Source organism: Lithobates pipiens, unplaced genomic scaffold (genome assembly GCF_037356315.1).
Source record: "Lithobates pipiens isolate NorthernLeopardFrog02 unplaced genomic scaffold, aLitPip1_a1.2 Scaffold_8, whole genome shotgun sequence".
Classification (NCBI taxonomy): Eukaryota; Metazoa; Chordata; class Amphibia; order Anura; family Ranidae; genus Lithobates; species Lithobates pipiens.
In genome coordinates this window covers 71,805,114-71,818,550 of record NW_027507903.1, presented here as the reverse complement: position 1 = coordinate 71,818,550, position 13,437 = coordinate 71,805,114, and the positions used below count along the sequence as shown (strand labels likewise).

Sequence of the window (13,437 nt, the reverse complement as noted above, 5' to 3'; positions counted from 1 at the left end):
AGGAGTGAGCATGCACCAGTGCCCACAGAGCAAGCAATTTACTATTGGGGCACTGACTGAAGAGGAAGACCCAAAAATAGGAGAATCTGGGCTGCTCCGTACAAAACCACTACACAGAGCAGAGAAGTAGGTTTTTTAAAATGAGCCTTTAATGTCACTTTAACTAGAAAAGCTGCCAGATAAAGGGACACCTTTCACTGAAAGCACTATTAAACCACAAACCAGAAATGTATTATATTGTAGCTGGCCAATCTTTAAATGTGGTGGCTACATTCGTTTTATTTTCCCTTCTGGTTTCACTTGGTGATCTGGCCAGTAACACACCTTGAGTATTAATGAGACACAGTTCTGGAGGAATGAGAATAGGAGGCACAGTAGAAAAGAGAATTGTCAGTCTGTGGGGGGATTTGTTTTAAATGTATTAGCAGATTTATGGGGGGAAAATAAGCAAAGGAATAGAAAACTGATGCAGCGGGCCACCACATCTCATGATTGGTAAGCTGCAATGTAATACATTTTTGGTTTTGGGTGTAATATCACTTTAAGGTTTTACTGGGTGCTGGTAGAAGAGGCAGTGTTTTTTTTTCCCTAGTCAGAATTTTACTTTTGTTCATTGAAATATAATGAACACTGTAATCAAAAGAAAGGTGCATGGATTTCATTTCTTCAGGTCATGTTGCCCCAAATGTAAGGTTCTCATGTATTCACAAATCAGGAATAGCACTTTTTGCCAAAGTAATAAAATAGCCAACTACAGTGGAAATCATAGAAACCTTAGAAGGCTTTGGTGTGATTAGGTAAAAGAAACACTACAATGATTTTTAGCGCAGCTAGTCATTAAAGGTATTTTGTTTTTATTATTTCTTAGAGAAAAATTACTATATTTGATTAAATTTAGAAAACTGAAATAGTGTCTGCAACAACCCAACTATTTTTCTTCTCATTTTAAATACTAAAATATATTATGTTTGTTTCTGCAGGATTAATAATTAAAGAATATGAAAATGTAACTGCTTTACAAAATGATAGCTATAAGACTATGAAACTCCGCTGGTTCTACCATGGCTGCGGTCATCTAGTGTATGACAAATCACTGTACTATCACAAAGGAGGATCCAACAAAATTGTGAGGTAATACGATAAAAGGATTATTTCAGGACACTGAACTGTTTGTATTGTCCCACGCCAGCTATTCTAACTCACAAACATATTGGGACTAGGACTTATCAGTGCCTGAAGATGGAGTTGCTCTTTCCCATAACATCCAATTACAATCCCTTTAACTCTTTTAAGCGCAGTGAAATGAAAATTAAAGGTATACTCCGACTTGCTGTTCTGAGTAACCAGAACATTCTTCCTTGTGACATTTTGACAAACTAAGATGTAATTAAGTTTTCATTTCTCTTGGGATAAGTAGAAAATGATAGCTTAAAAAGCATCTCCACTGTAAAGTTATATGAAAAGTTAATTTAGGATGAATAGTTTCAGGTCTCTAAATAATTCAAAACTTGCTGGTAGGTATTACTGGGCAGTCAGACAATATTTTATTTGGACACAGTATTTGAAGTGGATCAAGTGTGTTCTCTTACAAGACATGATCATGGGGGAAACAGTGTAATCATCATGGTTATTGGGGGTATGGGATTCAGAAGTGATGATATACCACTCAAAGAATGGGAAGAGCCATAGATGTTCATGGATCGTAAGTGAATAAAAAAGTGGATAGGCGGGTATAAAAGGCTGAATGGCAACTGCAAGGGGAATTAAAAAGGTAGAGTGGAAGTTGATTATGAAAGTGGACTGGTTGGGGGGAATCAATAGGTAACCATGGAACACTAAGAGGGAAAGTGAAGGTAGAGTAGGAACTGATGGGGTCGCTGAGAGAAAAAGTACATTTTGAACCGATAATATACAATAGAGAGCCATGAGAAGACAGAATACAAATGATCATAGGGCTGCGGGGAGACAGACCATCAAATGATCAGGGAGAGCAGGAAGAGAAAGAGTGAAGGCACAGAGGAGATGATCATAGATTGGGAGGAAAAAAAAGACAATGGGACTTGACTCTGGACAGGAGATAGAGATGTCTGAGTGTCATCTGTTCATTTGTCATATAGAAAATAAAGTGGATCTGAGAACAGTTGGGGGAAGGGGGGGGGGGAGTGGGAGCTGATTATGAATATCAAAGAAAGGAGGCAGAGAGAACGGATTGTTGCAGAGAAGTGGAGGGTATATAGGAGCACCAACTGATCATGTTCAACAGAGGGGATGCAGAGCAGCTCCTGATGAAAGGTTGGAGGAGACCGAACAAAAAGAAAAAAGTAGCCGATTGTGGGTGGGGTTCATGTATAAACTACATTTCTCCCTCTTGGGGATGAATGGCATTTCATATCCTTTCTCGTGATGTGTAAAATCAAGGTGCAACTGTTTCAATCAGCTATGACACACCACAATCCATGTGATTTAGCCAAACAGATGTGACTTCGTTGGAAGGGGGAGAGTTTAGAACCTGATTATAAAATATGAAATTGTATTTGATATCTGCCTAGGAGTTAGTATCCATTATTGCAGCCAAAGGATAACCAGCATACCCCTAGCATTGTCGAGAATGGTGAATGCAGTATGCCAGTGACAATGGAACACAAGGCAGCAGTCGCAGAGCTGAAAGTTGAGGTACTATACAAAACCGAGAGATTGGTGAGAATGCCGAGTACAAAATACACGAGATGGAATTGTAGGGAGAAAGAGAGCAGGGTGGTGGAGTGCCGACACTAAGAGTGGAAGGTCTACAAGAGAAACTACTATAGATAGTGACGGGAGAGCCTGCAGACAATTTAGTGTACATAGTGGTAGAAGAGCGGTCAGAAAAATAATGTAGTTGGGGTGGAGGGGATTGGGGAAAGTTGACAGAGAATATAGAATGGATGATTGTGGGAGATTTGTCAGAGAATGTAGCATGGACAATGGTAGTAGCTATAAAAGAACATCCCCAAAAAAGTAAAAATGTATTGAATCCCTTTTATCAATATATTTAAAGGCATTTGGTTAGGCTGACATTGTAACAGGAATTCCTGTGATTTTTCTTCTGGTTTCAGGTATGAACTGGAGACGGAATCCTTTGAAACACTAAGTATTGACAATGCAGCATATCACAATCGCAGTTACCTCTTCTCAAACTCCAAGTCTTACTTTAAATTGGCAGCAGATGAAAAGGATATATGGATTATCTACTCTTCTGAATTGGATAAAAGCATCATGGTTGCTCACTTGGATGAAAAAACGTTTTCGGTCACTCAACACATCAACACTACATATCCAAAGTCAAAAGCCGGCAATGCGTTCATCACATGTGGAATTCTCTATGTGACTGATACTAAGGATTTAAGGGTTACCTTCGCTTTTGATCTCTTAAAACAGAAGGCAGTCAATGCTAGCTTTGACTTGAGATCAGCAACGTCTGTTCTTGCCATGCTGTCCTACAACCCTAGAGATAAGAAATTATATGCGTGGGAAGAGGGACGTCTGATGTTATATCCTGTCCACTTTGTATCAAATACTTAAATTGGCAACTTTAAGTAAATATAACAAAAAAGCAAAATCATTCAGGGCCCAATAATAACACTTAGGGAGATATTTACGAAACAGTAAGGGCCGGTTCACACAGCGAGGCGATGCGAGGCGACACGGCTCGCCTCGCCTCGCTCCCGCAAGTCGCCCCCGTTCTGTACAATGGAACCGTTCTGAGAGGAGCGACTCGAGTCGCTCCGACTCAGAAAAAAGGTTCCTGTACTACTTCGGGGCGACTTCGGGGGCGACTTGCATTGACTTCTATACAGAAGTCCTCTGCAAGTCGCCGCTGAGGTCCCCGCAGGTCGCGGCGAGGCAAGTCGGAGACGCCTCGCCGCGCCTCGCTGTGTGAACCGGCCCTAACTGCACATTCACTAAGCATTTACTGTGAGCAAATCTTCCTGGTGCATGCAGTTTAATTTACAGTGAATGATTTACCTACAGTGAATGTTTAGTGTAGGACATGTTCGCTGCTTCATAAATATACCCCTATAACACCTGCGTTAACATATATAGTGTTTATTATGAAGAAAAAGGTTCTGTGTAATATGCAGTTAAGATTGAGTTTACAGTTTTAGTAATCAGTCCAAAAGAGGAGATAAAATTACACAGTTCATAAAAGAAAAAAAAACATATAATTTGTAATACAAGTAAGGGCATCTACAGAGGTTTAAGTAATATATGTCCTCTTTATTGCAATTCAATAAACCAAATTTACTCCATCAAAATATTATTAATGGATAAGGGTTGAGTCATTAATGTGTAAATATCAAACTCTCCCCCCACCCCCACCATACTGAATTCTTCCATGTTATTAAGGTCTTGCCAATGGAAAGGCTTCATAGTGGAGAAAAATGTAATATTTATACTTGCCACTGTAGGCATATATTGCACTAAAATGCAAGGTAGGCCTGCTCCAAGCTTATGGCTTCTACCTGCAGTGCCTAGGAAAGGGTGATGTCATGATCCTTCTGGCAAGATATGAGATTACTCAGCATTCCCAGAATCTTGACAGAATTGCGCTATCACTCCCTCCAGAGGGAAACGGAGCAATTTTTCATGGTGGGGGGGTGGACTACCACTGAATAAAGCAGACTTTGTATTTTAGTGCACAATCTGCTTTAAGAAACCAAACATATTTTCAATGAATGACTTTCATTTTGCTAGATAACTTTAATATTATAATATGACTGACAATGTCAATATACAGAATGTCCCAGGAAGACCAATCCTAACAAAATATATTAAAAAATTTCACAGATAGGAAATACTGACATATCTACCTCAGTTTATCAAGGTTCAGGAAAGTTCCAGGGGAGCTATTGAAGTGAGTATGGATTAAAGCCAGCAGCTACAAATACAGCAGCTGCTGACTTTTAAAATAGTGACACTTACCCGCCCAGCGCGCCCGCGATGTCGGCACCCGAAGCTGATCTCTCGATCGTCTCTCGGGTGCTGCCGCCGCCATCTTGGGTATGGGAATCAGGAAGTGGAGCCTTTTGGCTTCATTTCCCGGTTCCCTACTGCGCATGCGCGAGTCGCGCTGCGCAATAAGGATGGACCCGCTGCCTCTGGGATCTGTGTGTTTCCCAGCAGGCAGCGGGGGACTTTCGGAAAGGGGCGTAGATCTACGCCCCTTTCCGCAGAGAGCTATCCTGGAAGTGAGTGCAGATACCTGTACTGTACAGGTACCTGCACCCCCCTCCCCCCTGAAAGGTGCCAATTGTGGCGCCGGAGGGGGGGGGGGTTCCAATGAGCAGAAGGTCCACTTTAGGGTGGACCTCCGCTTTAAGGGGCCAATGAAAACCATGTCCTTTCACATACTAGTAACTGGAGTTTATTTGGCGAGTGTACTTAGTCTAAATATGATCATATATGTTGTATCTGAGCCATTGGCTACTCACACTACTTCATTCTCATATTAGAATTATTTAGAGCAGATCTAAACCCTCTATAGAAGTTCACCTTTTATTCTGACTAACCAATAGTCAAGCTAAGGACCCTGGAATACTTATCTGTTGGTCCCTCCAGCTACCAGGTGGCTCAGTACTTCTTTGATGCTAATAGGGCTAAGTTGTATATAGCAACTATCTTCTGATGTATGAGGCAGAGGCAGGGATAGGCTCCTTAAATAGCCAATCACTGGCTTTGCCACACAGATCTTGCTCCACAATGTGGCTCACACAAAAAACTTAGGGGTAACATCCTGGTGGGAGCCTATCAAGCACACAGATAGATATTTCAGCTTCATCTTAATGGTCCCTTTGGTTAGAAAGTAGCAAGAGGGTGAAGGATATGAGCTTAGTGGGTTTATGTCTGCTTCAAAGTGCAACTCCAGTTTTGTGGAGGGGAAAAAAAATAGTTACACAGGTCAAATATATAAATTGCAGAATTCCAACTATCTTTAGTGCAGATCCTCACCTGCTTTAATTATGTAGATTGTTCCATGTGTTTCTAAAAGTCTCTTCCTATTACAATCATAAGATCTGACCCATAAAAATGGGATCTTCTGCATTCCTTTAGGACCAGTTATTATTATTATTATGCAAAGAACTTCTACAACGCCGTCAATTTACGCAGTGCTTTACATATACATTGCACATTCACATCCGTCCCTACCCTCAATTCATTCATATACTAGGGCCAATTTAGACAGAAGCCAATTAACCTCCCAGCATGTCTTTGGAGTGTGGGAGGAACCTGGAGTACCCAGAGGGAACCCACGCAGGCACAGGGAGAACATGCAAACTCCAGGCAGGTAGTGTCGTGTTTGGGATTCAATCCAGCGACCCTTTTTACTGCTAGGTGAGAGTAAAACACACTGTACTTGCGTACACGGATCACATGGTACAGAAGTACCATGCAATGCGGTTGCTCTGTGTTTTGTAGAGTATTTCATGCACTACACTACTACTGCAAACCAGCATGGTTTTAGCCCATTCAAAATAAATGGCTGAAATCACACTGCACCAGGATCACATGTGGAATCTAAAAGGGTGGTAATCTGCACCAAAAACAATTATTTACCTGTATCAAATTGGTCAGTGAAAAAATTATTAATTATTGCTAGGTTTATCGATAGGTCTGATCACTAAATGTATAGTCCAGCATTAATGTAGACGTTGCAAGGCATAATTTGTATACCATTCAATTACAAAATGGCTTGTGTAGCAACTGGATGTAATACCAATGTTTTGACAAATCATTCATTAAAAAGGCTAAAAATTTACCTTTTATCTGAAATATTTTAGCAAACCAGTTTTTGCTGTTTTAGCTAGCTTTCCTGATGTTAAGGTTTTAGTTAGCCACCAATGAGCGTGTATTTTGGCAGTCTGCATTTATACAGAACTGGTTCAAATAAAGGGGCAGTATGGAAATAATGCAAATCAATTTATATTTACATATTACAGATGTTTTACCATATGTAGATGCCTTTTTTTTCAAATAAAACTGTTATATATGTACAGTTTTACAGATCTAAATATGTTATACCATGCATTGTTTGCTTAGATCCAAAACTTGGTTTTACTCACCCTCTTCAACCCAGACATTCTTGCTTATGGTCAAGAAAAACCAATGTGCTGAGACACACTTTTTTTATTAATTGCAGAATATTAGATTCTAAACATTGTTACAAAGACAACATATAATACCTGCATTTAAATGATGTATATATATATATATATATATATATATATATATATATATATTTTTTTTTTTAAGATTCATACTTACCTAGGTGGATGCAGCATCTGTTCCCCAGTGCCTCCAACACTAAGAAATGAGCAACACCGCCGATCGCTTGGTTCTCACAGCTCCGTAAGCAGAGAGCTGCTGCTTGTCAGTCAGCGACTCCCTGCTCTGCCCACCCTAGAGTGCTAGGCTGTGGAGTGGGCGGGAGTGGTCGGCTCAGACTCTCAGATGCTGAGTTGGGTGCCAGTCCAGGCATGTGGGTGAATCCTGACTCCATTGCTGGACTGGCTCCGTGACATCAGCTGAAAATGGATCACAGGAACTGCACTCCTGTGATCCACAGAAGTTAAGCCAAACGAGCTTGTGAACTCCCACGGTTCCCAAAATCTGAGAAGCTTATCCTCAACCCTCAGCAATGCCAGCTGGAGTGTGCTTGGAAGCTAAGCAAAAATACCAACCTTCAGGAAGTCCATTGTATACCCTTATTTGCTGGATTGCAGTAGTAGATTAGAGAGGCAGGGGACCATGGTGGATGTAGATAAGATACCGAATCATGCTTTTGTTCAGTTTTTCCCTAGCAACTTTTTATTCTATGCATGGAGCATGCATCTGTTAGATGGCAAAAATTGAACCACATATCATACTAATGTCAAGCCATGTGTTGTGATGTCCAACAGAGATGACTTTTTTGGGCAGGTAAAAGAGTTTTTACTTCTGTGTTTCAACTGTTAAATTAAGTTTTCACCTTCACTTCCAATTTAAACACCTTTTTCAGACCTATTTCCGCAGCAGCTTGAAAGTACATACTGTATACAATCAGATAATTAGCTGCAATTTTAACTTTTATCCAATGCAACTTATTTTGTGTTCATGATTCTTTATGAGAAATTCTGGCCACTGGAGATGCATGTGATCTTGTAAATAATTAAATTGGGAGCTGTGGCCTCTCTGTGAGTAGGGGGCAGCATTAGAGAACCAGGATACTGTACTCCAGACTAGCATCAAATTTCCTCCTCTTTTTTGGATCTTGATGCTATCTACATGTCCTTGTAAAATCTATATTCTTATTTCTATGCTCAAGTCGTCTTGTTCTTTTTTTGCCATTTAGACTTGGAACTGTCTGGTCTGCACTGGATTAGACAGTCAGCTAATGCTGTGCACAATGCTGAGCTTTCTTTGGAAATTTTCAAATTGGGCTTGATTTTACTTTGTTATATTGTCTATTGCATTCCTTAACCTTGCATATTCAGAGTTTCCTTCTGAAATATGGAACTTTGTTTTTTTTTTTTAGGCCACCTGCCTTTGCTGGAAAGCAGAAGTTTGTAAAAATAACCACGGCACTATTCAGAGATATACCATATTTCACAATATTTTCACAGCTGCAGATGCACTGTTTAAGTCCAAAGTTTTGGAGATTGCTCCCACTTTTTGCTAATGTTTTGGTTTTCCAATGCCAACATTTTTAAATAGCCCAGAAATGTTCTATAATAAGGAAATTATGACCAATAAATCCTGCTAAAGCAGTACATTTTTGTTTTCATATTATTTTCATTATACCAATTCTAAATGAAATATCAAAGCCCTAACAACTCTTGTTCCTATATGGAAAAAATAAATAAATACTAGTTCCTTGAGTCCATTGTTTTATTCTTTGCAAGTGAAATTTCAATTTCTCCACTCTACTCCCACACCGCCATCTTGAAACAAAATCCAGTGCATGCATAGACACATGGGAGGAGATTTACTAAAACTAGAGCACTCAGAATCTTGTGCAATTGTGCATGATAGCCAATGAACTTCAAACTTCAGCTTGTTCAATTAGGCTTTGACAATAAAACCTGGAAGCCGACTGGCTACTATGCACAGCTGCACCAGATTTTGCACTCCCAAACATTAGTAAAAAACCACCATGGTCTGTCTTCGCATTTGTGCGAGATCGCGCAAACTGCCTTTTGGATTTGGCAAGGATTCAGGAAATGAAGATGTAAAAATGAAAACAAAGCATTCGCATTAAAAAAGTGGTATTAGAGGCAAGGCATGAGGATGTAAATGGATGAGGGTTTGCTTTAAGTGAATGCATGCCAATTAACACTAACGGGTATTTATCACAGACATTACAATACTCCCCTAGCCCAAAGTCTTCATCTGCCTTTCTCTCCAGTAGGGCAGTACCACCTTTGTTCAGATGCTAATTTATCTCCTGAACTGCGATGCTGATTCAGAAAAGATGCAATCATGTACATCTTGGTGTCTCTTACCTTGTAACTTGCTATTAACTTCTGCAGCTGAGGACATCTCAGCCTGGGCAGTCCCCAGTCTAAATATCAATGACTGTGATTTAATTCTAAAATATTCAGCTTCACTCTATAAAAAACAAAAACAAAAAAACAGGATATTTGCTTTCCCACCCCTCATTGTGGCACTACTTGGGGACATCTCTATTTGGTAATGGATAAAGAAGCAGCAGCTGTGACCATCAACAAACATAAGAGAAAACAGGATTTTTTGTTACTCACCATAAAACCCCTTTCTCTGAGTTCATTGACGGACACAGTTGCTTCTTCTTTATCCATTACCAAAGAGGGTTTTATAGCCCCACCTACAAGGGTAGGACACTAGGCAGAAAAAAAGACTCTGCATCTCCTATGGGCAGTCCTCTCTGGGCTCTGCTATAGGCCTCCAGTCAGTCACAACTTGCGAACAGGCAAAAAATCTGTACGAATACGCAAACACCATTAAAGTCTATGGGACACGAATATGAAAAATCAAAAGTGCTCATTTTAAAGGCTTATATGAGAGCTATTGACATAAAAAGTGTTTGGGGACCTAGGTCCTGCCCCAATGTACATGTATCAATGCGCAAAAAGGTTTTAAAGACGGACGTTTTTTCAGGAGCACCGGTTTTAATAATGCTTAAGTGAAACAATAAGAATGAATTATTAAATATCATGCCTGGGGGGTGTCCTTAGTATGCCTGTAAAGTAGCGCATCTTTCCTATATGGATGGGTATCGGGTATATTGTACCCCTACACATTCACAAAAAAAAATTTCAAGCGCCCCTGTCCCCGTCCACATATGAAAATGGTGTTCAAACCACACATGTGAGGTATTGCCACGAACATTAGAGCAAGAGCAATAATTCTAGCCCTAGACCTCCTCTCTAACTCAAAACATGTAACCAGTAAAAAAAATTGATAGCGTCGCCTATGGGGATTTTTATGTATCGAAGTTTGCCGCCATTCCGCGAGCGTGTGCAATTTTGAAGCGTGACATGTTAGGTATCTATTTACGTGGCGTAACTTCATCTTTTACATTATGCAAAAAAATTGGGCTAACTTTAATGTTTTTTTTTTTTTTAAAGCATGACGTTTTTTCCCCCAAAAAATTGTTCGAAAAATTGCTGCGCAAATACCGTGCGAGATAAAAAGTTGCAACGACCGCCACTGCATTTTCTAGGGTCTTTGCAAAAAAAAAAATATATAATGTTTGGGGGTTCTATGTAATTTTCTAGCAAAAAAATTATGAAATTTACATGTAGAAGAGAAATTTCAGAATTGGCCTGGATGGGAAGTGGTTAACCACTTCCCACCCGGCCAATGCATATATACGGCCGGGTGGGAGCCGTCTACTCCTGATAGGACGTTCAGGAACGTCATTCAGGAGTAGCGGGATCGCAGCGGCGCGATCCCGATGTGCTCGTGTCACCCGGACACGGCACATCTCAGATCGGCAGGAGGGCTCTGTGATTGGCCCTCCTGATCACATGACGGCCGTGTCCAATCACGGCCGTCATGTGATGTAAACAAACAGCCGGTTGCTAGGCAATCGGCTCTCCTCTCCTCACACGGAAGTCACCGCTGAGGAGAGGAGAGCAGAACGCTGCAGCCGGCTGATGATCAGTGAGTATGGGCTGCTTTTTACAGCTTTTTACTCACTGATCATCAGTGTAGTGTAAACACACAACACACCACACAGTACAAACACAGTCCCCACATATGTCCCCAAAACACACATGTCCCCAAAACATACATGTCCCCAAATAATAAAAACACATGTCCCCAAATAATAAAAACACATGTCCCTAATAATAAAAACATGTCCCTAATAATAAAAACATGTCCCCCACATATGTCCCACTAAAATCACATGTCCCAATGATTATCTGCACACATATGTACATGATCATTTGCGTACATATGTCCGTGATCACACAAACCAATTATTATACACTTAACGGAATTTTTTTTACCAAAAACATGTAGCAGAATACATTTTGGCTTAAATTTATGACAAAATTTGATTTTATTGGATTTCTTTTCAAATAGAAAAAAGAAAATATTGTTTTTTTTCCAAATTTCCGCTTTTTTTGCGCTTACATCGCAAAAAAAAAAAAAAACGGAGTCGTGAATAAATAACACCAAAATAAAGCTCTCTTTGTGCGAACAAAATGATAACAATTTCATTTGGGTACAGTGTAGCATGACCGCGCAATTGTCACTGAAAGCGCTAGAGCGATGAAAGCTGAAAATTGGGCTGGGAAGGAAGGGGGTGAAAGTGCCCTGTATTGTAGTGGTTAAATAAAAGACTTGTCCTTAATTGTCTACTGTAATTTTTTACCATTTTGACAGTTTTTTTGGTGAATGAGTAGGGGTACAATGTACCCAATATCCATTCACATGGAGGGGGCAGGATCTGGGGATCCCCTTGTTAAACGGGGCTTCCAGATTCCAATAAGTCCCCCACCCGCAGACCCCCACAACCACTGGGCAAGGTTCCCCTTAATATCAATACCAGACCTGAAGGGCCTGGTATGGATTTTGGGGGGGGGACCACCACGCAATCTTTTTCAATGATTTTTATCTATATTGCCAGGATCCGACAATTCATTACAGCCGCGAGTAGTTTTGAATTAATTTTTTTCCTTTAGCAAAGTCATTTTGCTCTGTTACTGTTCTAAACACGGAAAAGATGCACTATTTTACAGGTATACTAAGGACACCCCCCAGGCACGATATTTAAAGGAATATTTCATTTTTATTGTTTAACTTTAAGCATTATTAAAATCATTGCTCCTGAAATAACTGACATTTTTAAAACTTTTTTTGCATCGATAAATGTCCCCTGGGGCAGGAACTGGGTTCCCAAACACTTTTTAAGGCAATAACTTGCATATAAGCCTTTAAAATTAGCACTTTTTATTTTTTTGTTATTGCCCCATGACTTTCGAATTTGCCGTGAACATCGCATATTGTTTGCTGTTTGAACGGTCGAACACCCAATGTTCGAGTCAAACTTACATTCGATTCGAACATCGGGCTCCTCTCTGGTCACAAGCAGGGAGAATTTCCATAGAGGGGTGAGCGCTGTGTCCAATGAACTCAGAGAAAGGTATTTTACAGTGAGCAACAAAAAATCCTGTTCATTGACGGACACAGCTGCTGCTTCTTTATCAATTACCAAACAGGAATGTCCCCAAGCAGTGCCACAATGATGGGTAGGCAAACCAACGAATGGAGACACAATATGCCACCACTCCGAACCCCCCCAAGGGGTGCCGGGGAATCCTAAACAGCTGCCCGCAACACCTTGCGGCCAAAACAAGCATCAGAGGACGCAAACACAGCAATGTAAAGTGGGCACAGACAACCAGGTGTCACTTTTCAGACTTGAGCAACAGACACCTGCTGATGATTGGCAAGGGACCTAGTGCACCGAACCAGGTAAGCTGCCAAGAGGGGTTGGGGAGCCCGCAGAACAGATCACTCCAGGGAGTACCCACGCCCCCACAGCACGTCCACAGATGGAAGGAAGGGGGCATCTACTTATCAATACAGCGGAGTGAGTGGGAAAGGCTCCTGCAACCGATCCTCCTCTCCACTGAAGGGGGGGGGCTGTCAGCCAGGGGTAGTACTGTGACACGGACTATAGGTGCCTTGTCATATGTGTCCCCGCAAGACGATTAACTCGCTGGCCGCACCGGTCCATGGGGCATCATCATGGACGACCGAGCGAAGAGCTGACAGTCTGCACGCATTTGCTGGTCAGACTGGGGTGACCACTGGAGCTAGATTATAAAGCCCCTCACCCAGCCTGCCTGTTGATAGAAGATCTCCACAGGAAAAAAGACATGCCTGGAGAGGACTGCCCATAAGAGGAGCCAAGCCTTTTTTTTTGTC

General features: G+C 41.0%; 1 protein-coding gene across 2 annotated transcripts in view; it reads left to right on the top strand.

Annotated features, from left to right (window-relative positions):
• Window positions 1–8,783, top strand: part of GLDN (gliomedin) — a 62,818-nt gene extending 54,035 nt beyond the window's left edge. For both annotated transcript variants that reach the window (XM_077471903.1, XM_077471902.1), the window contains exons 9-10: window positions 981–1,131; window positions 3,096–8,783. In XM_077471903.1, the coding sequence (XP_077328029.1) occupies window positions 981–1,131; window positions 3,096–3,561 (617 nt within the window). In that variant the 3' untranslated portion in view covers window positions 3,562–8,783. The remainder of the gene's footprint in view (window positions 1–980; window positions 1,132–3,095) is intronic.
• The last annotated feature ends 4,654 nt before the right edge of the window (window positions 8,784–13,437 follow it).